At 59.2% G+C, this 24,896-nt stretch overlaps 1 protein-coding gene across 2 annotated transcripts in view; it reads right to left on the reverse strand.

The window, feature by feature from the left end:
• Positions 1-24,596, reverse strand: part of PDE6B (phosphodiesterase 6B) — a 29,129-nt gene extending 4,533 nt beyond the window's left edge. For both annotated transcript variants that reach the window (XM_041752638.1, XM_041752637.1), the window contains exons 1-16: positions 24,129-24,596; positions 20,212-20,364; positions 19,548-19,637; positions 5,657-5,797; positions 5,483-5,557; positions 4,573-4,637; positions 3,780-3,846; positions 3,649-3,696; positions 2,828-2,977; positions 2,565-2,708; positions 1,977-2,042; positions 1,579-1,725; positions 900-1,007; positions 700-809; positions 511-598; positions 64-164 (exon numbers count right to left, since the gene is read on the reverse strand). In XM_041752638.1, coding sequence (XP_041608572.1) covers positions 64-164; positions 511-598; positions 700-809; positions 900-1,007; positions 1,579-1,725; positions 1,977-2,042; positions 2,565-2,708; positions 2,828-2,977; positions 3,649-3,696; positions 3,780-3,846; positions 4,573-4,637; positions 5,483-5,557; positions 5,657-5,797; positions 19,548-19,637; positions 20,212-20,364; positions 24,129-24,596 — 2,021 coding nt within the window. The remainder of the gene's footprint in view (positions 1-63; positions 165-510; positions 599-699; positions 810-899; positions 1,008-1,578; positions 1,726-1,976; positions 2,043-2,564; positions 2,709-2,827; positions 2,978-3,648; positions 3,697-3,779; positions 3,847-4,572; positions 4,638-5,482; positions 5,558-5,656; positions 5,798-19,547; positions 19,638-20,211; positions 20,365-24,128) is intronic.
• Positions 24,597-24,896: the final 300 nt, after the last annotated feature.

Here is a 24,896-nt window from a genome sequence, read left to right on the forward strand (position 1 = left end):
GCTCCCCACCGCAGCCCCCCGCGGCTCCTGGCCGCCCCCACGGGGCGGCGGGGGGGCACCCACTTGAAGTAGAGCGCCAGGTCGGTGGCGATGATGGCTATGTCCATGAGGTGGATCACGTGCTCGTGCTGCCGCCGGTTCAGGTTCTGGTAGATGTTCAGGGTCTGTGGGGAGGGCTCTGGTCGCGGTGCGGGCCGGTCTGCCCCCTCCCGGGTCCGCCCGTGGGTCCCTGTCGGGCTGCTGGCCGGCTCCTACCCCAGGTCATGGCACCGCCCCCGGGGGCCCAGGGGACCCAGGTGGCCTTGGGCTGGCGCTGGGAGGCGCTCGGCCCCCACCGCTGCCTGAGACTGGGGTGCACCCCACTGCGGGTGTCAAGTCCAACCCACCGCCCTGACCCGACTGCAGCCCCCAACGGGCCTCGGAGGCCACTCGGAGCCCTGTGCTGTCGTCGCTGGGCCACGGGCGCGGGACCTGCCCCGAGCAGGGGGGGGGGGGGGGGGCGACACGGACCTCCTCGGAGAGCAGGAACTTCCCGAACTCCAGGTGGTGCCGCTCCAGGATGGAGGAGCCGTGGAGCTTGGCCAGGGGGTTCTGGGATCTGCGGCGGAGGTTGGCTGGGTCAGAGGCCCGCAGCGGGCTGGGGGTGCCCCCGTGCTTCCCGCGGCGCGAGCTCCGCTAGCCCCCGCCCCCGGCGCCTACTTCATCTGGTACAGGTTGTTGGTGCCGCGGTGGTCGATGTCGTGGCACAGGCCCGCCGTCACCATGGCGAAGGCCTCCAGGTCCGTGTAGTAGCTCTTCAGCTTGCCCGTCTGCGGACACAGGCACCGGCTCGCCGCCTCCGCCCGTCCCAGGGGTCGCCCCCCCCACCCCCCGCAGGGCGCCCGTCGTCGGCCGCACACCGTGAGCAGCGTGAACATCGTCTGGGCCACGTTGAAGCCGTGGCGCCAGTTGTGGTACGTGATCCTCCGGTACCCCTTGCTCACGGAGAACAGGAAGCGCACCAGGACCTGGGGGAGGCCGCCGGGCTGAGCACCGCGGCCTGGCCTGGGGGGCGGCCGCAGAGGCCCAGGCTCTAGGGTCGGTTGGGTGTGACGCACCCCGCAGGCAGCGCGTGCGCGCGGGTGTGTGTGTGTGTGTGTGTGTGTGTGTGTGTGTGTGACCCCGGCTGGGGCCCGGGCGTCCTCCGTGACTTTGAGGGTCAGAAAAGGATTCTGAAATCGAAGCAATTCTATTAATAATTTCTGTACTTCTTTCTTTCGTGTTTCCCTTCAGTATTAGGGAAGCGGCTTCTGAGGCCGCCAGCGTGCACCCGTTCCCAGGGGAGCGCGAGGCAGGCTGCTCCTCACTGGGCGGGGGCTCCCTGGGGAGTGGGGTGGAGGCGGGGGTGCTCCGAGGGGCTCTCCGTGTTCACCTGGCGGCCTGGGACACCCGCGACCGACCCCCATCCACCTGCGCCCACACATGCCCTCGTCCTGCATTTCCTCTGGGCACCTGTGCGCGCCCTGCAGGCCCCAGACCTCTGACCACTCGTGCCCACTGTTGGGGCTCGGACCTGGGACCCCTCGCCCTGCCCCCCACCTCCTGAGGAATCTGGAACTTGCGGACCACGCCCAGCTCGTAGTACATCTGGATGCCGCACTTGACCAGCTCCAGCTCCGTGCACTCCAGGTCCGAGAAGTGGAACTCGTAGATGTCGAACTTGCTCGGCCCCGGCAGCACCTCCTTCTGTGGGGGGACGGCGGGCTGAGGGGGGCAGGCTGGGCTGTGCCCCTCCCAGCATCCTCTGTGTACCTCAGACGCCCCGGGAGCGTGGGGACAGCTGCCCTTCCTGCGGGGGGGGGGACACTCACGTGCCTGTGGTCCCTGGCCCCACCCGGACAGCAGGGGCGGGGACACCCCAGGCACACAGCTCCCCGGGATGGGGAGGGCTCCCGCCCCTCCAGGGTCCACCTGAGGGGTGGGGGTCAGATTCTGACCAAGAGTGTTCCCAGCTCATCCTCCTCACAGTCCGCAGGCTCCTTCCCCAGGCGCTCCCTCGTTGGCTGGGGGGAAGGGGGCCGGTCAGTCGGAGTGAACCGCCCCCTCGTGGGGGGGACGGGGCCCCTGGGGGGGGAATGGTCCCTTGGGGGAGGACAGGGCCCCTCGTGGGGGGGATGGGGCCCCTTGTGGGGGGACAGGGCCCCTGAGGGGGAATGGTGCCCCTCGTGGCGGGGACGGGGTGACAGCGCCCCCTGCGCCCCTCCTGGGGGCCCAAGGTGGCTTCTGGCACAAGCTGATTGGAAGCCCCAGCCGCAGCTTCAGAGGTAGGTGACAGCGCAGGCAGCGGCTGCCCTTCCCTGGGTCCTTCCCGGCCTCTCCGGCACACGGACGATGCCCGCGGGAGGCCAGCACGCAGGACCGCCACCCACTCGGGCCCAGGACGCAGGGAAGGGACAGCTGCTGGCTGCGCGGAGCCCGTGGGCCGCCGGGGGGTCTCGGGGCTCGACCAACCCCCCCCCCCCCCCCCCGCAGGACGGCCTGCCTCCCCTCTGGGCAGAAGGGGCCGCGGGCGACAGGAGTGCTACCAGGATCAGCTGGATTTCGTCCTTGTCGCATCTCACGTGGTACAGGACCATGTCCTGGGCAATGTCCTTGCGGTTCTCCAGCTTGTTCATCTTGTCGTAGGTGTCGGTGTTCAGTACCGACCAGCCCAGGAACTGAGTGAGGGACTGTGGACAGAGTGGCGGTGCCACCTCCGTGGGCGCGTCCTCGGGCCACAGGTGGAAGGCGGCGAGGGCTCCCCCGCTGTGCCCGTGTCCCCCCGGGGCCGCCCCGAGTCGCGCTTTACCTCCATGAGGACCTCATCCTGCTCATCGAAGGGCTTCCCGTCCTTCCTGTTGTAGAATGTGGCAACCCCCACAATCTCCTCCTTCTTATTGACGATGGGCATGGAGAGGACGTTCTTGATGACCCAGCCCGAGTCATCCAGGGGCCCTTCCTGCAGGGAGAGGCGTCGGGGTGCCCGCCACGCTGCTTGCAGCCCGGCCCGTCACCCAGTGGGCACGACCGATGTCCTCTGTCCCCAGGTGGCGGTGAGGGCTCAGGGTTCCTGTGGACGTGGCACCCCCGCCTCCACCCCGTGGCCAGGAGCTCTGGGTCTGGGGGTTTGCGCCGGGACCTCTCCCACGGGCCCCAGCTGAGGCTACGTGCCCAGCAGGTGGCTCCGGGGCGTGGGTCTCGCGGTCACGCAGGCTCCCTGGCTCCGAAGGCTCCAGCCCGGTTGGCCCTCTGCCCCTAACGCTCTCAGTCCTCGGGAGCAGGGCCTTGCCGACCCTCTGCCGGCCCCACGAGTGGTGCAGCTGTTCCCGACTTGCGGCCCCAGAGCCCTGGCCGGTCGCGGGAGAGGTCTTGGAGACCAAGGCCAGTGGCGCGGCCCCGCTGACTCGGGCCCTGCCCAGAGGAGCCGGCCCCACAGGAGGCCCCTTGCAGCCGGCCGCCCACCCACCACAGCCACCGCACCCACCCGCACCGCGGGGCATAAGGGCCGCCTTGGCCCCGGAGGTTTGGAGGTGGTTTCTTCAGGAGCAAACGCTGCTTCGGTGCAGCCTTGCGGAACCACAGCGTCTTCCTGCCCAGCACGACGCGCATTCTGCAAGGAGGGGGACGTACCTGGAACGTGAACATCTCGTCCGCGGCGGTGTTCATGATGTTACAGATCTGGAAGAGGAGGGGGACACTACTCGCCTGGCGCCCTCCGCAGCGGAGGCGGCGGGCAGGGCGGGCGGGGCCCCCAGACTCACAAAGCCGCTTTCTGCCACGTAGGTCGGAAGGCCGCTGGCCAGGGCCCAGTGGTCGGCGGGGGGCGAGCTGCGGGGAGAGCAGGGCGTCGGGCCGGGCTGCGGTTCAGGGCTCTGGGTGTCCCTGTATTCCCTTTCCGGAGCTCCGGGGCGGCGGGAAGCTCGCGGGCCATGCCCCGGGAGACTCGGAGGAGGCAGGGTGAGGTTTGGGGTGTCTGAGCCGCTCGTCCTGCCTCTGCTACACGGAGGCCCCTCAGCCTGTCGGAGCCCCCCTCCCACTGGAGGAGCGCCTGGAGCTCAGCGTTGGTCCCCTGGCCCGCCGGCCCGCCCCCGGGAGCCCAGTCCCTTCGTGGGACCTGCAGGGTGGGGTCCTCACAGGCTCGTGGGGTCTTGGGGCCACACCGCCAGCAGCTCTCCCCAGTCTCGCTGGTTTGCAGCCCGGCCCTGCCCCCCACCTGGGTTTCCCCTCCCCTCCCGCCCTACGGGCCATGGCTTCTGCCCCCCCCCAGCCCTCCCACCCCAGCCTGCATGGCTGGGTGAGCTAAGAAGTGACCCTGAGGGATGTAAAGGTCAGTTGCTGCTGGCAGGGCCACCTGGATGGTTCACCTGGGCCCCTGGAGGTCCACCCTGGCCGTCACGGTGTCTCCCGCCCTCCCTCCCCGTCCTGCGCGCCCCACAGCTGAGGGAGCACCCCCGGGAGGCTGCTGAATCCATGTGGTGACTCCTGGAGGCCCACCCAGCAGGGGTCTGGGGTGCCCGCCCCCGCTGGCGCTTCTTGTAAAATCCTGGCACTTACGGGATGACCTTGATGTCCTCCTTGCCGTGGAGGATGTAGTCGATGACCTTGTAGAAGACGATTTCCTGTGAAAGGACCCCCGCGGTGGTGAGCGGCCGGGCCAGGCCGCAGAGGGAAGCCCCCGGAGCAGAGGGGCCCCCAGTGCCCACCCGGACGTGCACACGCACCTCACCGACACAGCTACGCACAACCTGCACGTGCACACAGGGAAGTGCACACATGCGCCCACGCCGTTACATACGACCACACACGCAGACCACCCCCGACGCTCGTGGGACACGCGCACGTTCTGTGTCCTGCTCAAGCCCACACACAAGCTGGGTCCTCCCCCCCCTTCACATGGACGCACACGGCCCACTCACACACGGGGCCCACTGTACACACACACGTACACACACACACACAACCGAGGCAGGTCATGGTCACAGCCACGCCACGTACAGGGCCTCTTCTACACCCTTGGCACTTGGCGCTGTGAGGAAGGCAGCTACCGCCCCCATGGGACAGGTGGGGACACCGAGGCATGGCCGGGTGGGGTAGTGTGCCACAGATTGGACGCACAGTAAGTGGCGGAGGTATCTGCCCACGCTTCCATGCCCTTTTCACCCCACCTCTCTCGTGCACAGGCACACGCGTGTGCACACACGTCTACACGGTTCCTCACGGAGCTGCTACAGGGACTCAGGGTAGGACACAGGACAGATGCTGGTCATCCCAGCGAGGCTGACAACCCTCCCCTGGAGAATAGCCCCCGCCTCCCGCCCCTGAGCAGCAGCCGGAGCCAGGGGGCAGCACAAGCGCTCAGAGCCTCCCTCCAGAGGGGTCGGGTCCCAGCCAGCCCACCACCCCTGTCCCCACCTCCCACGCCCACGCTGCTCAGGCTGCGCCTTGCCCCTCCTCCCCGACTCACACGGCCGTCGGGTGTGCGTGGGCCCGAGTACGGCTGCGCTTCTCCCATCAGCACAGGCCACACGTCAAAGAATTCCTGAGCAGAGACAGGCGGGATGGAGGGTCAGGAAGGGTCAGGGAGGGTCAGGGAGGCAGCGCTGCGGCGGCGCGGCGCCAGGAGGAGCGCGGGCCTCACCTTCTCCTTGGTCATGTCCAGGAGGCCCACGGAGTAGCGGTCACAGTTCAGGTAGGCCCGCACCGTGTAGAAGGCCTTGTGGAACTGCCTCTCGATGTCCGTCAGCTCCTCAAACACTTTGTTGGCCGACCACAGCAGCACCTGCGGGGCACACCTGTGAGCCTGTGGCCACACCCCCCACGCACACCTGGAGAGCACAGCAGCACCTGGGGGCACACCTGTGAGCCTGTGTTCCCCTCCACGCACACCTGGGGAGCACAGCAGCACCTGGGGGCACACCTGTGAGCCTGTTGCTCCCCTCCACGCACACCTGGGGAGCACAGCAGCACTTGAGGGCACACCTGTGAGCCTGTGGCCCCCTCCACACACACTTGGGGAGCACAGCAGCACCTGGGGGCACACCTGTGAGCCTGTGCTCCCCTCCACGCACACCTGGGGGCACAGCAGCACCTGGGGGCACACCTGTGAGCCTGTGGCCACACCCCCCACGCACACCTGGGGAGCACAGTAGCACCTGGGGGCACACCTGTGAGCCTGTGCTCCCCTCCACGCACACCTGGGGGCACAGCAGCACTTGGGGGCACACCTGTGAGCCTGTCGCTCCCCTCCACGCACACCTGGGGAGCACAGCAGCACCTGGGGGCACAGCAGCACCTGGGTGTGAACTGTCACTCCCCCCAACACGTACACACGCGTGGGACGGCAGAGGTCCAGAGCCACCCTGGCGGGTGGGTGAGTGGGGGGCGGCTGCATGAAGGGCGAGGGCGGAACTCCGAGCAGCCCGCCTCCCCCATCAGCCTGAGAGGCTGCGTCTTGGGAACGGGCATGTGTCGCGTTCCGGACACCATAGAACGGCTCGAGGGTGGCGGTTCATGGACCGGCTGTGTGAGCCTCGGCCTGACCTGCCCAGGTCGTCGACCCCCGGGTCACTGGCCAGGCCCAGAGGAACCCCGTGAGGCCCACCTCCAGGCCGCCCCACTCGCCTCCTTGCTACCTTCCAGCCATAGGGCATGTCACCTAGTCCCGGGGCCTCCTTGCACGGCTGCCCCCAGCCCCTCGCAGACCCCCTGCTGTCCCAGGCAAGAATGGGCCCGGAGACCCCTGTACCCCAGAGTGCTCTCACCAGGAGGCAGCGCAGCTCCCACACCGCCACCCCCCTGCAAGGTTCCTGGAGACCTGATCACCCCGTGGCTGGAGGAGGCTTTTCTGGTGGCCCGGCCCTGCCCCTCTCTGCCCATCAGTGTCCAAGGCCCGCGGCCCTCCCACGTGCCCTCGGCACGCACTCCGAGTGGCCACAGGGCCTTTGCACAAGCTCTGTCCTCTGCCTTCGCAGCACTTCTCTGGGGTGTCCTCACCTCGGAGTCTGAGCCTAAAGCTGTCTTTGGGGGGCCGGTGCTCGGCAGCTGCCCCACACGCTGCTCCACTCTGAGCGGCCGGCGAGGGCTGCCCACCCCGCACAGGCTTGGGAGGCCGCGCGGTGCCCCAGTCCCGGATCGCAGCGCTGGGCACCGAGACCTCGCACCTGCGTGCGCGCTGGCCCCCTGGACGCCGTGCGGCTCGGCACTCTGGGGTGCGAGTTCCGGTCCCGGGCTGGCGGCTGCCTGAGCACGGATACCCGGGGCAGCGTGGACCCGCAGCCGCTCACGCGCTGCTCGGGGCCCCCCTCCTGGTATGAGCTGCTGGCCCGCACCCAGTCCTGGGGGCGCCGGGACACAGGACGCTTCTCCCTCCCCCCACTTGGCAAGGGGGCCGCCCATCTGCTTCTCCTCAGCTGACTGCCAGGCCTCAGTCTCCCCACCCGTAAAGTGGGGACAGTGACGTTCGCCCCTCAGGGTGCTGGGAAGAAGACTGGAGGACGAGTCAGGCTCCCCGAGAGCCCCCACGAGCGGTGCCAGCGTGTCTTGGGGGCCTTTGCGAGCGCTTTCATCCCGCGCGTCTAACCCCCACGTGCCCCCTGGGCCCCTGCGGACGGCGCCCGGGTTAGGATGGTGAGGACAGGGAAGCCGGGCTGGGGGAGGCCGAGGGGCCCGTGGCGTCGGACAGCCTGTCCCCGGGAGGAAGATGCACAGCACGGCAGCCAAGGGTGACCCTCCGTGACTCCCCACCCCGGCCCATCCCTCCCCCCCCCCCCCCCCCCCCCCCCCCCCCCCCCCCTGCTCCAGTCGGGCCTGCGCTGGCCTCTGCTCTGAAGCGGGTTCTCTCCTGGCCCTGAGGACGTCGGGGCTCCATGGCTGGGCCACACGTCCAGCAGCCGGCTCACCGGGGGCTGCAGCCATCCCCCCCCCGTTTCCTTCTTTAACTTTCCCAGCCGAGTCTGGCACACGCAGTGAGCGTTGAGGTGGGACACCGCGGGATGAACCTTCACGTCTGTGGAGTCAGGATCTAGGACCAGCGCCCTCCCGGGCCCTGCCGCCGCTCGTCTGAGCTTCACCCCCTGGATTGTTCTGGAATTTGGTCTAGGTGTCTTCATGCACTGCCTGTGCTGTGTCACTGTGCGGTGGCTCTTCCTGACTCTCCCTGGGCCTGGGCCTCCTGGACGGCCTCTCAAGCACTGCCTTGACCCCAGCCTGGGGCCTTCTGAGCCTGCTCCTGCCCTTCCCGCCCCGGGACGCCCGGCCAAGGAGACCCCGGCATCGGCTGACACCCTCCGTGTCGCCTGGTAGAGAGGAGCAGGCCAGGGCCCTCAGGGTCAGTGGACGGGGCTCAGGCTTGCTTGCTTGCGTTTCTTAAGCAGCCTCCACGCCCAGCATGGAGCTCAACGCAGAGCTTGAACCCGAGGTCTTGAGGTCAAGACTGGAGCCGAGATCAAGAGTTAGATGCCTAACCGGCTGCGCCAAAACCCAGCTTCTTAAGTGAAATCTCATCTTTAAAATATAGGAAACTGGGATCCCTGGGTGGCGCAGTGGTTGAGTGCCTGCCTGCGCCCCAGGGCATGATCCTGGAGACCCAGGATCGAGTCCCATGTCGGGCTCCCTGCATGGAGCCTGCTTCTCCCTCTGCCTGTGTCTCTGCCTCTCTCTCTCCCTCTCTCTCTCTGTGTCTCATGAATAAATAAAATCTTTAAAAAAATAAATAAATAAAATAAAATAAAATATAGGAAACTTGTTGATTCACACTAGGGCCTTACCTGGCTCACCTGTCGCTCCTTTAGGGTGCAAGTCACACCTCATCTCCTGGACCTCGGCCTCTCCCTGGGGAGGGGTCACCCCTTCCTGACATCAGCACCCAGCACACCAGCGCCACCACACACCAAACCAAACACCAGGTGGCTGACGGGCCCGAGCCACGATCCGCGGGGTGCTGCGGCACTGCTCTTCGTGGACTCGTGCTCTGACATGAGCCTGGGGGCAGCGGTGACCTCAGAAACCAAGGGGCGGACAACAGAGGCCTGCATGGCCTCCTGGAGGGGAGCGCTGCCTACTGAGGCCTGACCACTCTCCCCCTTCAGGAGGCCTCAGGAAGCCTTCATCGTCTCCTCGCTATTTCACTAGAGTTCACCTTTATCCATGCTCCTGAGGTGATTTGTCGCGGGGAGGTGGTCTGTACTACGGCACATCCTCCCCAGCTCTGTGTCCAGGGCCGTCACGTGGGGGCCGCCGCCAAGTTGGCTGGCACTGCCCAGCGGGGAGAGGCGTGCCAGCCCCTCCTGGCTGCTTCCTGACTTCTGAACGTTTCTGCTCGGGCACAGGACAAGAATATGGGGCCAGCAGCTGAGCCCTGGGCTGTCCGCATGGCCTCCTGCGATTGTCCGGCCCTGGGAGGGACGGCGCCTGTCTTGTGGTCCTCAAGTGAGCCGCAGGCGCGGGCAGCCTAGCAGGTGGAAGAGGACAGAGTCCTGTCCGGTGGGGCCTTCATCCAGCCTCTGGTGCCCTGTGGCCCGCTGGACAGTGGGAGTCACTCTGCTAAAACTGACCAGTCACTCGACTCAGCAGATTTCTCACGGAGAAATTCCAGCATCCGTGGCTGCACCTAATGTTGACCTTGCTGCTTCTGTCACCTCTGACCAAATGGCTTAGACGCTTCCGGAAAGGGACTGACAGGAGCCCCTGCGTGGAGTGTGCCAGAAGGGTGGTCAGGGCTGAGGCCAGGGCCCTGCTGAGTGGCTGTGAGGACCCTGGAGAGCTGCGAGGTCGGAGGCGGGGGGCCCTGTTCTCCAGCACGCGGAGGCCAGTGGGAGGCAGCTGCAGGCTTGAGGGCAAGCTGCGCGGGGCGGTCCCTGGTCACGACGGACCTTTCTCCCCGAAGGTGTGAGGGACAGCCCTGTGCTTCGGGCAACTTATTTACGGTTCTTTAAAATGTTGCTCATGGTATGAGGTGTCAGAAACAGCTTTCTGCCCGGACGGGGGGATGTCTGAGCAGGAAGTCAAGGCGCACGGAGAGCCGCGGACGCCCACCTCGAAGTCCCCCGGAGCCCTGGCCGGAAGCCCACGTGCATGCGTGTGGTCCGAGGGGCCCGAAACCTCGCCTTCCAGGTAGCCCCTGGTTCCCAGGCGCTGGCAATTCATTTGCCGGAATGGTACTCATTGCCTGGTTCAGAGCTGGGGTAACTGGACGACAGAACAGACAAAAATCCGAGTCTTAGGATTCCCTTCTGGGTGGGGGCGGCGGGCAGCTAGGACTCGATCAAAATGAGCAGCCGCTGGGCTTGTTACAAGATATGAGTAGACCGAGGGAACAGGAGAGCAGCGCTGGATGTGGAGCTGGGGCGGGGGGTGCCCTGCGGAGGAGCTGCACAGTGTGTGGAAGCTGTTCCTGGCAGAGGGACCCCAGGGGGACGATGGCTGGGGTGGAGCGGGGGGTGGGGAAAGTCAGAGGAGGGGAGGGGACTGCACGGGAGCCCCTGAAGCCACCCAGTGACGTGACCCAAGTTTTCCAAGCATGGCTCTGACTCCTGAGTCAGGGTGCAGGAGCAGAAGGACCCTGAGATGTGTCCGTGACAGTGGCAGACAGAGCCCTGATTATATTTATAAAGGGGAGCAGTCAAGTGGGGGTAGATGGACACTGAGGTGGGGGCTCAGGACACGACAGACAGATAATTAAAAACCTGGCTTCCCCTGGAGGAAACTGCACCCCTCCCTCGACCTGGGCAACGACCTGGGCAACACCCAGTGGGGAAACGTGTGTGTGGTCAGGGCCAAGAAAACGCTCTCTGACTTACACCTACAATGTATGGGGTTGGATTTGAATCCTGGCCCGAGGCCACTGTTTGGAGATGCTGCTGATAAGAGTTGGGGAAATGTCCTCAAAGCAATTCTGGGGCCTGGAAGGAAGGAAGAGAGGAAGCTGCATTATCCACTTCTGGGAGAAGAGGGGGCCACAGAGCAAGGGCAGAATGAGAGCAACTCAGCCCGTCAGCCCTAAGGGAGGTGGGCCAGACCTTGCCAGGGCAGAGGGATACACAGAGACAGTATTTGAAGAAATAAGGGCTGGAAACCCTCTGAATTTGATGAAATACACGAATGTGAACTAAGAAGTTCAACAAACTCCAAATGAGATGAACTAAAAACACTGACACCAAGACACATTATAATCAACTGTCAAAAGCCAAGACAAAGAGAACCTTGAAAACAGTGAGGAAGGTGACTTGTCACACACAAGACTCCTGAGGCTGTCTGCAGATTTCCTTTTTTTTTTTTTTAATTTTATTTTTTTTTAATTTTTATTTATTTATGATAGTCACACAGCGAGAGAGAGAGAGAGAGAGAGAGAGGCAGAGACATAGGCAGAGGGAGAAGCAGGCTCCATGCACCGGGAGCCCGACGCGGGATTCGATCCCAGGTCTCCAGGATCGCGCCCTGGGCCAAAGGCAGGCGCCAAACCGCTGCGCCACCCAGGGATCCCATGTCTGCAGATTTCTTATAAGAAATTTTGGAGGTCAGAAAAAATCAAAGAAAAAGCTAAAATCAAAGGTAAAAGAAAAAAACCCCTGTCAACCAAGAATCTTATATCCGCCAAGCTGTCCTTCAAAACTGAGAGAGAAATCAAGGCATTCCCAGGTAAACAGAAGCTGAGGGCATTTGCCACCACTAGACCTTCCCTGCAAGAAATGTTAAAGGGAGTCCTGTAGTGGAAATGAAAGGACATAAGATGGACTCAAAGCTGTATGAAGAAATGAAGATTTCAATAAAGGTAAGTACATGGGCCATTATAAAAGCTAGTATTGTTATGAGAACTAAAGCTAGAAAACATTGCTGAAATAAATTAAAGAAGACATAAATAAATTGACGTGCTTTAGTCATGAATTGGAAGACTTTTTTTTTTTTAATTTTTATTTATTTATGATAGTCACAGAGAGAGAGAGAGAGGCAGAGACACAGGCGGAGGGAGAAGCAGGCTCCATGCACCCGGAGCCTGATATGGGATTCGATCCTGGGTCTCCAGGATCACGCCCTGGGCCAAAGGCAGGCGCCAAACCGCTGCGCCACCCAGGGATCCCGAATTGGAAGACTTAATATTGCTACAATATCAATATCACTCAAAGTGACCTAGAAATTCAGTGTAATCCCTATGAAAATCTCAATGATGTTTTTTGCAGAAATAAAAAAAAAAACCAACAACCCATCCTTAAGTTCATGTGGAATCTCAAGGGTCCTGAATAGCCAATCTCGGAAAAGAAGAACAAGGAGGAAGACTTATACTTCCTGAATTCAAGACTTGCTACAAAACTACCTTAATCAAAACACTGTAATACTGACATAAAGACAGACACAGAGATCCATGGAATGGAATAGAAAGTTCAAAAATAAACCCTCACATAAGTGGTCAAATGATTTTCAACAAGGGTGCCAAGATCATTCACTGGGGGAAAAGATAGTCTTTGAACAAATGGTATTGGGAAAACTGGGTATTTCCATGCAAAATAATTAAGGTGGATCCTTACCTCACATCTTTTGCAAAAATTAACTGAAAATGAAGGATCTAAATATAAGACCGAAAACTATAAAACTCTTAAAAGAAAATGTAGGACAAAAGCTTCTTGGTACTGAGTTTGGGATGAAGGCATAGTCAAAAAAAGAAAAAAAATTGGACTTTCTGAAAATTAAAAACTTCTGTGCATCAAAGGTAAAAGGGCAGCCCACAGAATGAGAGAAAATATTTGCAAATCATATATCTTGTAAGGGGTGAATATGCAGAAAATGTAAAGAATCCCTAAAACTTAACAACAAAAATGAGTTTTTGTTGCCCAAATGGGTGAAGGACTTGAACAGACATTCCAAAGAAGATGCACAGACGGCCAATACTCACACGAATGGTCAACATTACTGATCGTTAGGGCAATGCACACCCGAACTGCAATGAAGTACCACCTCACACCCATTAGTGTGCTACCGTAGAAACACACAGGAAATGACAAGTGCTGGAGAGGGTGTGGAGAAATTGGAACCCTGCGCACTGTTGGTGAAAATGGAAAATGGTGCCACCACTGTGGAAAACAGTAGGAAAGTTTCTCAAAAATTAAAACTAGAACTGCCCTATGACCTAGCAATTCCACATCTGGGTGTGTACAAAAGAGCTAAAAGCAGCGTCTCCAAGGGGTGTTTGTGCACTCCGATTTACAACGATGCTATTCACAGTGTTAAAGCGTGGAAGGAAACCAACGTCCACTGATGGACGTCACGATAGCAAAATGTAGTCTCTCCAGACAACGGAATGTTATTTAGTCTTAAAAAGAAAGAAATTTGGATACCTGCCACAAAATGGACGAACCTCAAGGACTTTATGTGAAATGAAACAAGCCAGTCACAAGAAGACCAATGCCGTAAGCTTCCACTTACACAGGGTACTTTGAGTAGCCAGAAGCACAGAGACAGAGGGTAGGGTGATGGGTGCCAGGGCCTGGGGACAAGGGCGCTGGGGCATTAGTATTTAATGAGGATAGAGTTTCAGTTTGGGAATATGCGGAGAGTTCGGGAGACGGATGCTGGAGTTGGTTACACAATATGAATGTACCTAATATGACTGAACTGTAGACTTGGTTAAGACAGTAAATTTTATGTTATGTCTTTTACCACGATAAAAATAACTAGAAAAAAAGTAAAGAGATGGAGAAATACTATAGCATGCTCGTACCAATCAGAAGAAAGCTGGAGTAGCTGCAACTGTTGTAGACAAAGCAGACTTTAGAAGAAGGAAAACTGTCAGTGGTAAAAAGGGACATTACATAATGACACGGGGGGCATTTCTCCAAGGAGAGAGCACCCTTGCTGCGTATGCACCTAGCAAGCTGGTAGAATTGGGGGAGCGGTAGATAAACCCGCGAGCTGGCCAACTTCTGCACGCTTCTGTCACTAATTGATAGACCTGGTGGGCAGAAAATCAGTGAGAGGGGAGCTAAACCGCTCTGGAGATAACGGACATCAACAGACCCCGCATCCAACAACAGCTGAATACATGTTCTTTCACGGTCACATGGAGCACTCACCCAAATAGACCATATTCTGGGCCATAAAACACATCTTAACATATGTAAAACAATAAAAATCATAAGGAATATATTTTCATAAAACAGTAGAATTATACTAGAGATCAGAAATTAAACAGAAAGTAGCTGGAAAATTCCAAAATATATGAAACAGAACTCTTCTAAATAATACATGGGTCAGGGCAGCCCCGGTGGCTCAGCGGTTTAGCGCCACCTTCGGCCCAGGGCCTGATCCTGGGGACCCGGGATCGAGTCCCACGTCAGGCTCCCTGCATGGAGCCTGTGTCTCTGCCTCTGTCTCTCTGTCTCTGGGTCTCTCATGAATAAATAAATAAAATATATTTTTTAAAAAATAATACATGGGTCAAAGAAGAATTCTCGAAAGAAATTTATAGAATTTGAGCTAAATGAGGGATCCCTGGGTGGCGCAGCGGTTTGGCGCCTGCCTTTGGCCCGGGGCGCGATCCTGGAGACCCGGGATCGAATCCCACATCGGGCTCCCGGTGCATGGAGCCTGCTTCTCCCTCTGCCTATGTCTCTGCTTCTCTCTCTCTCACTGTGTGCCTATCATAAATAAATAAAATTTAAAAAAAATTAAAAAAAAAAGAATTTGAGCTAAATGAAAAAAAATACAGCTTATTAAAATTTGTGGGATGTAGTGAAAGCGGTGCTTAGAGGGATGTTTACAACATTAAATGGACAGAGGAGATTAGAGGAGGATAATATTAGGAGGATAGAGGATTAGAGGAGAAGCAAGACCTGAAATCAATAATCTAATTTTAGGAAACTAGAAAAGGAAAATCAATTTAAGCCTAAAGCAAGCAGAAGAAAAAAAATAATAAACACTAAGAACAACACTGAGCCCCCAAATGTGACAACTTAGATTAAATTAATTTTTCAATGCTTTGAAAGATATAAACTACCAACAGCCATATAAGGTGAAATGGAATAATCTGAACAGAAGCATATGTATTAAAAATATTGGAATAAAAAAAAATAAAAATAAAAATATTGGAATAATAATCTCCCAAAAAGAAAGCACTGGTCCTTGACGAATTCATTGATCAAGGGAAGAAATTACATACATAGGAAATTACACCAAATTCAGTACAATCTCTTTCAAAGAATAGAAGCAGAGGGAACACTTCTTAACCCATTCTATGAAGCCAGCATTGCCTAATACCAAAACCAGATAGAGACATCACAAGAAAGAAAAACTATAGACCAAAATGTCTTATCAACATAGATGCAAAAAAATCTCCATAAAATATTAGCAAGACCAATCCAATAATGTATAAAAATAAGTACACTACATGACTAAGTGGGATTTATCTCAGGTATGCAAAGCTGGCTCAACATTTGAAAATCGATTAATACAATCTACCACAGGGCAGCCCCGGTGGGTCAGTGGTTTAGCACCTGCCTTCGGCCGGGGGTGTGATCCTGGGGACCCGGGATCGAGTCCCACGTTGGGCTCCCTGCAGGGAGCCTGCTTCTCCCTCTGCCTGGGTCTCTGCCTCTCTCTCTCTCTCTCCCTATGTCTCTCATGAATAAATAAATAAAATCTTTAAAAAAAGTACTCTACCACATTAGCAGGCTAAAGAAGGAAAAAGTAACATGATCGTATCAATCGATGGAGAACAAGCATTTGACAAAAATCCAGCGCTCATTCAGAATAGAAACTCTATGCCAAACAGAAATAAGCTTCCTTAGATAGATGAAAATTCTACAAAATCCTTTAGTGAGCATCAAACTTAATGGTGAGAAACTGGATGTTTCCCCCTAGTATTGGGAATAAGGCAATGATGTCCCCTCTCACTGCTCATATTCAACGAAGTCCTAGCAAGTGCAGTAAGATAAAAAAGAAAAAAAGAAATACTATGTATATTGATTGGAAGGGAAGGAATAAAACTGTCTGCCTGCAGATGACGTGATTCTCTATGTGAAAATACCAAGGAATCAATTAGAAAAACCTTCCTGCAACTAATAAGTGATTGTTTTAAGGTCACAGGATACAAGGTTAATACATGAAAGTCAGTCACTTTTCTTTACATTCATCAATACCTAATTGGAACTTGAAATCAACAACACAGAAGCACTTACATTAGCATAAAAATGAAATACTAAGGTACAAATTAACAAATGCAGTCCCGACTAAAATATCAGCAAGGTGTTTTGTGGGGATAAACAAACTGATTTTAAAGTCTGTGTGGAAAGTCATCCCCCCCCCCCCCTCCATGGAATAGCCAGTATAATACTACAGGAAAAAAATTTAGAGAATTGATATTTCTGATTTCAGGACTATAAAGCTAAAATGATCAAGACTCTATGGTATTAGTGAAAAAATAGATGCATACATCAATAAAACAACAGAGAACCCAGAAATAGACCCACATAACTGCAGTTTGATGAAGAAACAAAGGCAATTCAATGGAGAAAGGATAATTTTTGCACAATTTGACATCCATATGCTAACAAGTATATCTAGACCCAGACCTGACACCTTTTATAAATATTAATTCAGGGACCTAACTATAAAACACAAAACTATAAAACTCCTAGAAGACGACATAGAAGAAAATATGGGTGACCTTGAATTTGGCAATGAAGTTTTAAGAAAACTCTGTTATTTTAATTCCAGTTAGTTAGCACAGTCTATCTTAGTTTCCGGCGTACGATGCGGTGATTGAACTTCCATACAACAGCGATGCTCACCCCTGCAAGCGCCCTCCTTAATCCCCAACACCTCTCTCACCTACCCCCCACCTCCCCCCAGGGAACCGTCAGTGTGTTCCCTGTTTTTTGTTTCCTCCCTCTTTTTTTCCTCTTTGCTTGTTTGTTTTATTATTTAAATTCCATATATAAGTGAAATCACGTGGTATTTTTCTCTGACTTCTTTTGTTCAGCAATATGCTCTCCAACCGTGTCATTGGAAGGGGCAAGATTTCATTCTTTGTATAGCTGAATAATATTCCATTATATGTATCAGCCGTCTCGCGTCTACTTTATCCAATCGCCTATAGATGGACGTGGTAATGAGTTTTAAGATAGAACGCTTAACTACACTTTATGAAGAAAACAATAATTAATTGGACTTCATTAAAATTTAAAACTCCTGGGGTCACCTGGGTGGCTCAGCGGTTGAGCATCTGCCTTTGGCTCAGGTCGTGACCCCGGAGTCCCGGGATCAAGTCCCGCATCGGGCTCCCCTCAGGGAGCCTGCTCCTCCCTCTGTCTGTGTCTCTGCCTCTCTCTCCTCTCTCTGTGACTATCATGAATAAATAAATAAATAATCTTTAAAAAAAAAGAATAAGATATATAGATGGCAGATAAATATGTGAAAAGATGCTCAATAGCATTCATCATTAGGGAGTTATAAATTAAAACAAAAATGAGATACGCTTATTGGAAAGACGAAGATCCAAGTAACTGACAAGGATCCAGAGCGACAGGAATTCTCATTCCTCGATGATGGGAATGCAAAGAGGCACAGTTGCTTTCTGGCGGTTCCTCACAAAGCTAAGTAACGGTTATACCATATTATCCAGCGCTCCTCGCACTCCTTGGTATATACTCAACTGAACTGAAAAGTTACACGCATACAAAAACCTGCACACAAATGTTTATAGCAATTTTACTCATAATTGCCCCAAACTGGAAGCAATCAAGGTGTCCTTTCATAGGTGAATGTGATTCATCCACACAATGGAATATTATTCAGCACCCAAAAGAAATGAGCTATCAAGCCATAAAAAGAAGAAGAATCTTAAATGCATTTTAAGGGAAAAAAACCAACCTGCAAAAGCTATACACGGCATGGTTCTAACTCTATGACTTTCTGGAAAAGGCAAAGCTGGAGACAGCCAAAGGATAGGGGTTCTGTGCAGGTGGGGAGGGAGAGATGAGCGGGTGGAGCGTGGGGGATGTACAGGGCAGTGAAGTCACTCTGTGTGACGCTGTAATTGTGTGTCCCTGTCATGATGCATTTGTTAAGGCCTCTAGAAATTTCCAGCACAAAGGGTGAGCCTTCACGCCTGCACATAAACCAGTCACTTAGCGGTTGGGGGATTCCACGAAGGAATGCGGACTTGACGAGGGAATCAAACCACCATCTGAAAGCACCTCGCTGAAGGAGGCGAGGAAGGATGCTGATCGAAGCATTTTGGAAATGAGCAGAGTCTGCAAGACTAAAGACAACGGGGCTGCACATGAACACTGTCCTCCGCTTGGTAAGATGCGTCCCGTGGGGACGGTCTAGCGAGTGGGTTCTCGCTGTGCACCCACTGCGACTGAGCACTTGGTGAGTGAGCGGGACGACGGGAGCGGGTAGGGGCGGCGGGTGGCGGGTGCAACTCGAGTCCCAGCAAGCGGAGAGGCCAGGGCCACCCGCGCGGTGACCGGCCCAGCGAGGGCTCGGGTTGACCTCACGCAGATTCACGGTCACACGTGGAAGTACTTGCAGATGTGTGTGTGTGCGGGCTGGCGCGCACGTGGGCTTCCTTCCCTGTGAGCCACGGGACCCGGAGAGGCCGCCTTGGTGGCAGGGAGGCGCCCGGCCCTTGGTTCCCCAGACCCTCCCCAGAGGGGGCAGCGGGGCTCCTTGGGGAACTGCTGGGTCCGGGCTAGGCCACGAACACGGGTGCGTCGGGGCATCCGGTCGCGCCAGAGAGTAAGTGCCCCCCCCCCCACAACACACCTGCCCGCCCCCCAGCCCACAAACAGAAGCCCGGGGCACTGGCTTATGTGCAACGCCCCAGGCCCACGGAGAGGCTCCCGCGGCTGCGGCTGGGCCGGGCCCGGCTTCCACCCTGCACCCGACCCGCGGCCTGAGGTAACCAGGGGAGAAGCAAATCAATAGGGCGAAGGGAGCCGGACCCCGGCGGAGGCGCCTGTTCCCGAGTGGGGCTCACCGCCGCCCCCGCAAGGCACCGAGGCCGCAGCCCTCCAGCTGCCCCCGCTGCCCAAGCCCTGCCTGAGCAGCCCCAGCCGCGATTCTGAAGGCCTCGGGCCATGTTCTTCCTCTGCCCGGGGGTCGTCGGGTCCTCCCCAAGGGCCCTCCCGCTGCCCCCTTAGCACAGCCATGCCCCCGGCAGGTATCTCTCCCAGAGGCTTTTTTTTCTTCCCCAACCAGTGGGGCTGCCTATGACCCCAGACCCCTGCCCAGGCTGCCCCTCTGCACAGGAGCCTCCCGGCCTGTGAAGCGGGTTTCTAGCCCACGGCCAGGACGCACAGAGCATTTGCAGACAGAGCAGAAAGCGGGGTGGGTGGAGCGACCAGGGCACCCTCCAGATCTGCTGAGGCTCAGCCCAGGGCCACATCTCAGCTTCCCCGCTCCCGTGGACAGGAGCCGCCTTCTCCCCGCCCCTCGTGGACCTGACCGAGCTCACTGCCCGCGGGCTCTGCACCCATCCCGCACCGGCGGCCTCGCTCCCATCAGGCCCCATCCCGTCCTCGCAGGCGCGCAGGTACCTGGCCTCGGCGCGTCTCGCAGTTGTGAAGGTAGCTCAGGTGGTAGATCTTCAGGTTTAAGGTGCCGAAGTTCAGGTACTTCAGAAAAACCTGCAGCAGGCATTAGAACAGCAGCAGTTAGAAACCCCGGCAGCTTTCAGGTGTTCAGGTGTGCGAGGCGGACACGCCGGCTGCCTGGCCCAGGCAGCAAGCTCGGCGGGGGCGGCGGGGGGGCAGGACCCACGGGGGGGGCGGGAAGAAACCCACGGGGGGTGGGACCCACGGGGGCGGGACCCGGGGGGTACCTACGGCGGGGGGCTGGGAAGAGACCCACGGGGGCAGAACCCACGGAGGTGGGAAGAGACCCACGGGGGTGGGACCCATGGGAAGAGACCCACGGGGGGCGGGACCCACGGAGGTGGGAAGAGACTCGCGGGGGTGGGACCCATGGGAAGAGACCCACGGGGGGCGGGACCCATGGGGGGACACCCATGGGCGGAACCCACGGGGGGGCAGGAAGAGACCCACGGGGGGGGGGGGATCCCCGGGGGCGGGACCCACAGGGGGCGGGGCGGGACCCATGGGAAGAGACCCACAGCACAGGGGGCGCAGAGCCTGCGGCTGGGTGCGAGCTCGCAGCCGCGGGGCGTGGGGGGACTGGGCCGGGGTGGCCGCGGACACTCACGTCTTCATCCTCGCTTGTGAAACACGGGCCATCGAGCTTGTTCAGGGCCATGATGACGGCCACCACGTCCTTGCCGTTCATGATGGGTGTGGCCAGGATGTTCCTGGTCTCGTAGCCGGTCAGCTCATCGGCGAAGGGGCTGAAGTGGGGGCACTGGGGCAGGAGGAGGGAAGGGAGGCAGTCAGCCTGTGGGCCTGGGCTCCCGCCCCGTGGGGCAGCCCCGAGCTCCGCCGAGGCCCGGCCCGGGCATCAGGTGCCCCCGCAGGATGAGAACGCGGCCTGTGGCTGTTCCCGTGGCTGCAGCCCTCTCCTCCCCATCAGAGCCCATGACCCCAGGCCTCGAGCACACACTCTCCTGAGGCCTCACAGGCTGGGGCTGGGCCTGGCCTGGGTCCTGCCGCCATCTGGCCGAGGCAGCTTCGGGGTTACCCCTGGAGTCTGTGTCCCCGGCCCGACCCGAAGCCCCTCCTAGCTCAGGGTGCCCTCTCCTCTCACCCCCACAGGCTCCTCCCCAAAACTGTGTTGGCTGCATAAAGGGAGAGTGTGAGTCGCGTGGAGGGTCCCTGCCGATCCCCTGGGGCCACGCTCTGCCAGCGTCTGCTCCATGGGGTCCGTAGATGGGGCCTTTGTCCACTTGTGGCTCCTGGGCAGGTCCTGCTAGTCTTAGAGTTGCTCTGGGGGCCTCTCCTTGACTGGGAGCTGGTTGAGGGGCTCTTCTGCTGTGTCTCTACAGGGAACGGGTCAGCTGGGCTTGGTGAGGCCCCTCGGGGTGACAAGGACTCTGTGCTTCAGAGTGGATGTGACTCCCGCTCCACCCTCTTACTTCCCGGGGCTGATATTTATTTGCGTGAGGCCCGAGTGACCAGACGCAGAGCTGCAGTGGACGGCTCAGACTTGGACTTCCTGGGTGGGGCCTGGGCCTACCACCACGTGACCCCCAGCAAGGATGGGATGACCCCGTGCCCGCTCCTCCCCGGTCAGTGTGGGTGGAGTGAGGAAACCCCTGTAAATGCTTCCTACATTTTGTTATTATTATTTGCTGTTAGGGGAGCTCTTGCGCGTTTACTCGAGGACTGTCGGTCCCGTAGCAGACAGAGGGGTGACTGACCCCCGTGACTTCCCGTGCCCACTCTGTGGCCCGGCCTCCATGTGGCCCAAGAGGGCCGCGTCCACCGTCCAGCCTCCGTTGCAGGGGCAGCTGGGCCACAGTTCGGGCCAATGGGAGGTCAGCTGTCCGCGTTCCACGTTCGTGACCTCTCTGGTGTCCTGGGCACCCACCACTCCGCGGCTCTGCTGCCCTGGCCACGTGGCCCAGTCTCCCGGCAGACGTTCCTTGCTGCCTGGCAGCGGCCATCTGGGGTCCTGCACAGCGCTCCCCGCTCCCAGGCGCCCCACGCTGTGCCAGACACCCCCTCGGGTCCCGCCGCACTGGGGCCTTCACGCCGCGGCCTGGGGCTGCAGCCTCTCCCTGGAGGCCGCTCATCGGCCCCCGAAGCCCACATGCACGGTGAGGGGAGCCTCAGGTCAAGAGCAGGCTCTGGCCAGGATCTGTGCTCTCTGAGCAACGTCGCCCAAGGCCTGGGGTCACCTGCATTCCACACGCTCGTACCCTACCCCGGCTCCTCTACTGAATCAGACCCTGCGGTCCCAGAGCCTCGCTCAGGGCCCCAACCCCCTGGAGGGCAGCGGACGATGCTCAGGCTCCGGAGGCCTGGAACCAGAGTGTCTGAATAGGAGCAGCCCCAGGCCCATTGCACCCCAAGCCTCATTCCCAGAACATCTGTGCTCTCAGGCCCCCCATTCCAGGAGTTGGAACTCACCCATCACCCCAGGGAAAGGACCCTGCTGTCACCTTGGCACCTCCCACCGCCTCAGGCTCAGCAGGTCTAGGGGTCCTGTGACTGCTCTAAAGCGCCTCCAACTCTGTCCCCACTGCCTAGACCCTCGTCATGGCTCACCTGCCGCACCCACCCTCCTGGCCCGCCTGTGCCCCAATGGCCGGCCTGGTCGTGCTGCCCTCCTCCCTCTTCTGAGCTGGCCTGGTGCCCAGAACTTCCCCACAAACCATGTCCCTCATGCCAGCCCAGCCTCCTTTGAGCCCACAACGGCTGGCGGCCACAACTGGGGTCTGGGCACCTCGACAACATGCAGGACCCTCGTGATGGGCTGTTTCTGGGCCCACAGCTCTTTGGAGGGGGTCAGAGATGACCACAGAGCCAGGGCCTGTGGCTGAGCTGCGGCTCCACCTCCTTCCAGAGCCTTCTTTGCCTGGCTGCCTTCCCAGGAGCCCTCGGGGGTCTCAAGAGCTGCCAAGTGGTGCTAAGGTGATGTCCTCCTCCTGCCACCACACAGCAGCCGTCCTTGCTGCCTGCAAGGGGTCCCTCCCCTGGGCACACCCTGCTCTCCAGAAACAGCCCCCACGCTTTCTCATGGAGCAAGGGTGGTGCCGGAGTCCCAGTGGAGCAAGGCCCTCTGCCTCAGTCTCCCCTCTGAAGACAGTGTGCGTCCAGGAGCCTGACACTTGCATTGCTTAGGTCTTCGTGACCCACTTACTGGAAACTCGCTGTTGGGCAGATTGTGACTCTGCTGTCACTTCACCGCATCTGAGGTAAACAAGGCCCGGCGCAGCCCTGAGGGTCGAGGCGCTATGGGCCTGATCCCTCGCTCACCGGGGAGAGAGCAGAGTGGCCTATCCCGGCGGAGGTGGAAGGTCTCGAGAAGCCAAGGCCTTAGGAGTGGGAGGGCACAGGACCTAGAACAGCCCTGCCACCTGAACCGGGGGGCAGCGGGGGACAGACCCCTCGGGGCGGAGAGGCACCCCAGCCTCAGAGCAGGGAGCGGTCGCAGTAGGAGGAGGGAAGGGGCGGAGGACAGCTCGGTGCACACCCCCGCTCCCCCTCCAGCTGCCTTGGCTTCCGGGTCGTTCAGGCTCCTGGCATCCCCATGCAGGGGGTGACCCACTTCTTAAAATGGAGTGAAGATGAAGCTAATCCCAGAGATTACTATATTCAGGTCGCCGGGCCCAGGGATGCCGAGAGCAGAGAAGTTTAAGAGGATTGCCATCACTTCCTTCCCAGGCCCCAGAGCGCCTGGGGGATGTGCACGTGTCCGTGGGTCTCCCGGAGCGGGGCCAGGGGCTCTTCAGGAGAGGCCCATCCCCGTGGGCTGTCCCCTCCGGTTCCCTCACAGACAGCGCAAGGGGCTGATGGACTCAGGGCTCCTGCTCCCCCTCTCAGAGGCGGGAGGGGCTGGAGGGGCCGAGGCAGTGGCTCCTGTCCTCCCCCAGCAGGAGCTTCCTGCTCCCTCCTGGAGCCCCTCATCCCCGTGCTCCCCTTGGGGGCCTGCCCCTCACGCACACCCGAGGGGCACCTCCATCCCCTGGCCCCAGCCGCCTGGTGTCCCTCGGGGTTCCTGGTCTCCTTGTACCTGCACGCCCCGGCCTCCCCCTGCCCCTCCTACAGGACCCTGGCCTCCTGAATCTCAGCTCCGCGCACCGCTGCCTACCCTTCCTGGCTAGCCTGGTCTCCCCGCTGCCTCTCCCGAACCCCCAAACTTGCCGCGCCAGGAGGCAGCATGGTCCCCTAGGAGGTTGTGAGTTTGGGGCTCTGGGGCCCACTGGCCCTTCCCTTCTGGGCCTTCGCACCAGCCCCTGCTCTGACCCCTTCCTCCCCAGTCCTCTGCCCAGGGCCGTCTGGGTCACGGGGGCAGCGGCCCTGCCCAGACCACCCTCCCAGCCATCCCAGAGCTGGCTACCTTCCTTTCTGCAGGCTCTGGCCCCGCCCGCCCCGCCCGCCCCGCCCGCCCCACCGCCCCAGGCTGCCTTCCTGGACGTGGAGGTGCGCACATGTCATGCAGGCTGACCCCTGGGACCTACGGGGACTCCTGGCCGGCCCAGCCCGCTGTGGCCCAGAGCCCACCTCTGTCACGTCCTGGACGTTCACCATCTTCTTGGTCTGAGCCACGTGGCCCACCACCCCAATATCCAGCGGGAAGACGATCTCCGAGTCGGGGGGCACCAGGCAGTCCTCCAGGGCGCTGCCGGGCTGCACGCTGAAGAGGCGCGTGGCGAGCTCGGCCACGCCGTTGCGCTGCCGGTACATGAACAGGCTGCAGCGGTCGGCGCGCAGGATGGTGCAGAGACGCCGCAGGATCTTGAACACCACGCGCTCCATGTTCACGCTCTCCTGCATGTCCTGTACCAGCTCGAACAGCGCCGCGCTCTCCTCCACCTGGCACAGCTCGCGGAAGCTGGCGCAGTCCGTGGGCTGCCCGTCCCCGCAGGCGCCAGCCACATGCTCGGGGCTCAGCGTCTTCCCGAAGTACTGGTCCGTGAAGTCGGGGTTCTGGTCCAGGAAGTGCTGCACCTGCTCCTCACTGAGGCTCATGGTGTCCTGCTGTCTGTCTGGAGGCACGGCCGGCCCCGGGCGCTCGCACACTCCCGGCAAACACTGTCATCAGCAAAGCCTTTCTTAGCGACGATTACGAGGCCTGGGCGGACACCAGCTGACTCGCCCACGCCTGCCCCCCTTGGCCCCGGTCTAGGACGGTGTACCCGGGGCCCTGGGGCCATCAGACCCCTGGAAGGGGGGCGCTGGGGAGCAGCCCGGGGTGGGCGCAGCTGAGGGCAGGGCGCTGGCTTCCCTCAATCCTAGTCCCTCGACGCCGCGCCCCTGCCTGCCCGGGGC

The sequence above is a fragment of the Vulpes lagopus genome, chromosome 4 (assembly GCF_018345385.1).
Source record: "Vulpes lagopus strain Blue_001 chromosome 4, ASM1834538v1, whole genome shotgun sequence".
Classification (NCBI taxonomy): Eukaryota; Metazoa; Chordata; class Mammalia; order Carnivora; family Canidae; genus Vulpes; species Vulpes lagopus.